General features: G+C 46.1%; 1 protein-coding gene across 1 annotated transcript in view; it reads left to right on the forward strand.

Annotated features, from left to right (window-relative positions):
* The window catches only part of Mettl2a (methyltransferase like 2A), a 17,202-nt gene extending 16,038 nt beyond the window's left edge, over positions 1 to 1,164 (forward strand). The window contains exon 10 of the mRNA XM_031354080.1: positions 1,083 to 1,164. Coding sequence (XP_031209940.1) covers positions 1,083 to 1,164 — 82 coding nt within the window. The remainder of the gene's footprint in view (positions 1 to 1,082) is intronic.
* The last annotated feature ends 1,221 nt before the right edge of the window (positions 1,165 to 2,385 follow it).

The raw sequence follows: 2,385 nt of genomic DNA on the forward strand, positions 1-2,385 counted from the left end.
ATTATTAGGACTAGAAAGAAGGAAGGCTCAGCAGGGTTAAGCACTTGCTGCTGAGTGTGGCAACCTGGACTCACATCCCACATGGTAGAAGGAGAGAACCATCATGTGCTATAGCATATGTGTGCCCTCAGACATATGCGCTAAAATAAAATCATTTTTTTATATCTTTTTGGTGATGTTGCTTAATTGAAATGGTGTTTGATAGGTTCCCAAGCTGTTATCTCTAGGGCATGAGAGCACTCTGGCTATGCCATCTGTCACCCCATTGACCACCAGGGTTTATTGGTTTACTCTGGTCAGCTCAGCAGGTGTCCCTTTTCTCCTTCACCATCAAAGAGAACAGTCTTCCATGAATAGAGGGCTGGCCTTCCGTCCCCTGCTGAAACCTCCGCACAAGGTCCAGCTATCAAGTACTGTGTAGGAGAGTTCCTTGACACATTGCCCCTATCACACACTTCCCAAGGTCCCTATCGAAGGATTTTTAGCTGAATCATTCTAATAGCTGCCAGCAGCTCTACAATTAAACCTGACCCCCAGCCTCGGCTGAGTTTCCTGAAAGCAGTTGGGTTGGGAAGGTGGCTCCAGCTGTGAAGCTGCTCAGAAAGAGTTGCTGAGGTGTATCTAACAGAGAAATGCTTCAGGAAAAGACATCAAGTGCCAGCCATTCAGCTGGAGAGATAAAGTCAATGTTCTTTGAAAACTGAAGGACGGTTTGATGCGAGACAAGTACAGCGAGCTGTTGGAGTGAAGCCAGCATTCCTGAAAGGCATGCCCAGTCAGGGTGTAACTCAGGTCTTCCTGTGGTGCAAAGGTGACTCCTCCTGACCCTGTATCGGGTGGGAGGAGGGGGGTCCCCGACTTCCTTCATGCTCTCTTGGACTCTTAACTGGAAAAGCAGGGCCCTGAAAATGTAACAAGAAGACAGCTTAGTTCACGAGACGTTTAATGCTCCTATAATTGATTGCTGTCCTTGGAGACATTAGCAACAGTAGGGAATTCTCTGTGGACTAAAAGATGAACACAGGACAAATGGTGTCTTTCACTCTGTTGACAAAGGCCTGGTTCTTCCTTTGTGGCCACAGCTGCTGCTTCCAGAGCCCAGCTGGCTGCATCAGGACATTGCAGGTCTCTGCTTCTTCATTTGATCTACAGGTTGTGATCTGACAGCCTTGGTGATAAGCTTCCCAGGTGAAACGGTGGTGTCGCACTCTGCTACCTCTGCAGTGAGCAGTCAAGGTTCACAACTCAGAGGTCTGCTGGCTGTAACCAGTGGACCATGTAGACAAACATGACTGAGTTTAGGTACAGAAGGCCACATCGGGTTACTTGTTCGACAAAGGGGTTTTTAAGTAGCCAGGATATTCGTCCTGAGATGAACTCAGATCCATCATTCCCCATTTTCCTTTCCATGAGTTAGGATGTCACCATTAAGATAGAAAATACCTGCTTCCTTGTAGTGCCACACACTTTAATCCCAGTGATCAGGAGGCAGACAGACAGATCCCTATGAAACTGAGGCTAGCCTGGTCTACATAGAGAGCTCCATCCCAGCCAGCGCTACACAGTGAGACTCAAAAAATTTGCAAAGATACATGCATATATATACTTAAATATATATCACACAACTTCCAAGCCTGAGTACCTGAGTTTGATCACCAGAACTGACGCAGTGGCAGGAAAAACCTTAACTTCTAAATGCCATCCTCTGACCTCACGTGTACATTGCAATACATGCATGTACATACACATTACCCCCAATAAATAAGCATAACTGAAATGAATTAGTTATGGTTAACCTATTGTCGAAGCAGTGTTCAAGAATGAGATTGGAGGGTCCTTTGAGTCCAGACTTCAAGGTTAACTTGGACAATACAGTGGAAATTCCATCACATACATACATAGATGTATGTGTGTATATGTTTTTGCCAGGCATGGTGGCATATATACCTGTAGCCATAGCACTTGGGAGGTAGAAGCAGGCAGATCTCTGTAAATTCAACGCTAACCTTGTCTGTATGGTCAGTTTCAGGACAGCCAGGACTATATAGAGAGCCTATCTCAAAAAGCCAAAATGTATGTGTGTGTGTGTGTGTGTGTGTGTGTTTGTGTATGTGTATTAGTTAAAGCACCCTTAAAGAGGCCAGGTGCAGTAGTGCAAACCTATAATCCCAAGTGCAGTAGTGTATGCCTACAATCCCAGGTGCAGTAGTGCAGGCCTATAATCCCAGGTGCAGTAGTGCATGCCTTCAATCCCAGGTGCAGTAGTACAGGCCTATAATCCCAAGTGCAGTAGTGCATGCCTTCAATCCCAGGTGCAGTAGTGCAGACCTATAATCCCAGGTGCAGTAGTGCAGGCCTATAATCCCAGGTGCAGTAGTGCATGCC

This window comes from Mastomys coucha, unplaced genomic scaffold (genome assembly GCF_008632895.1).
Source record: "Mastomys coucha isolate ucsf_1 unplaced genomic scaffold, UCSF_Mcou_1 pScaffold5, whole genome shotgun sequence".
Lineage (NCBI taxonomy): Eukaryota > Metazoa > Chordata > Mammalia > Rodentia > Muridae > Mastomys > Mastomys coucha.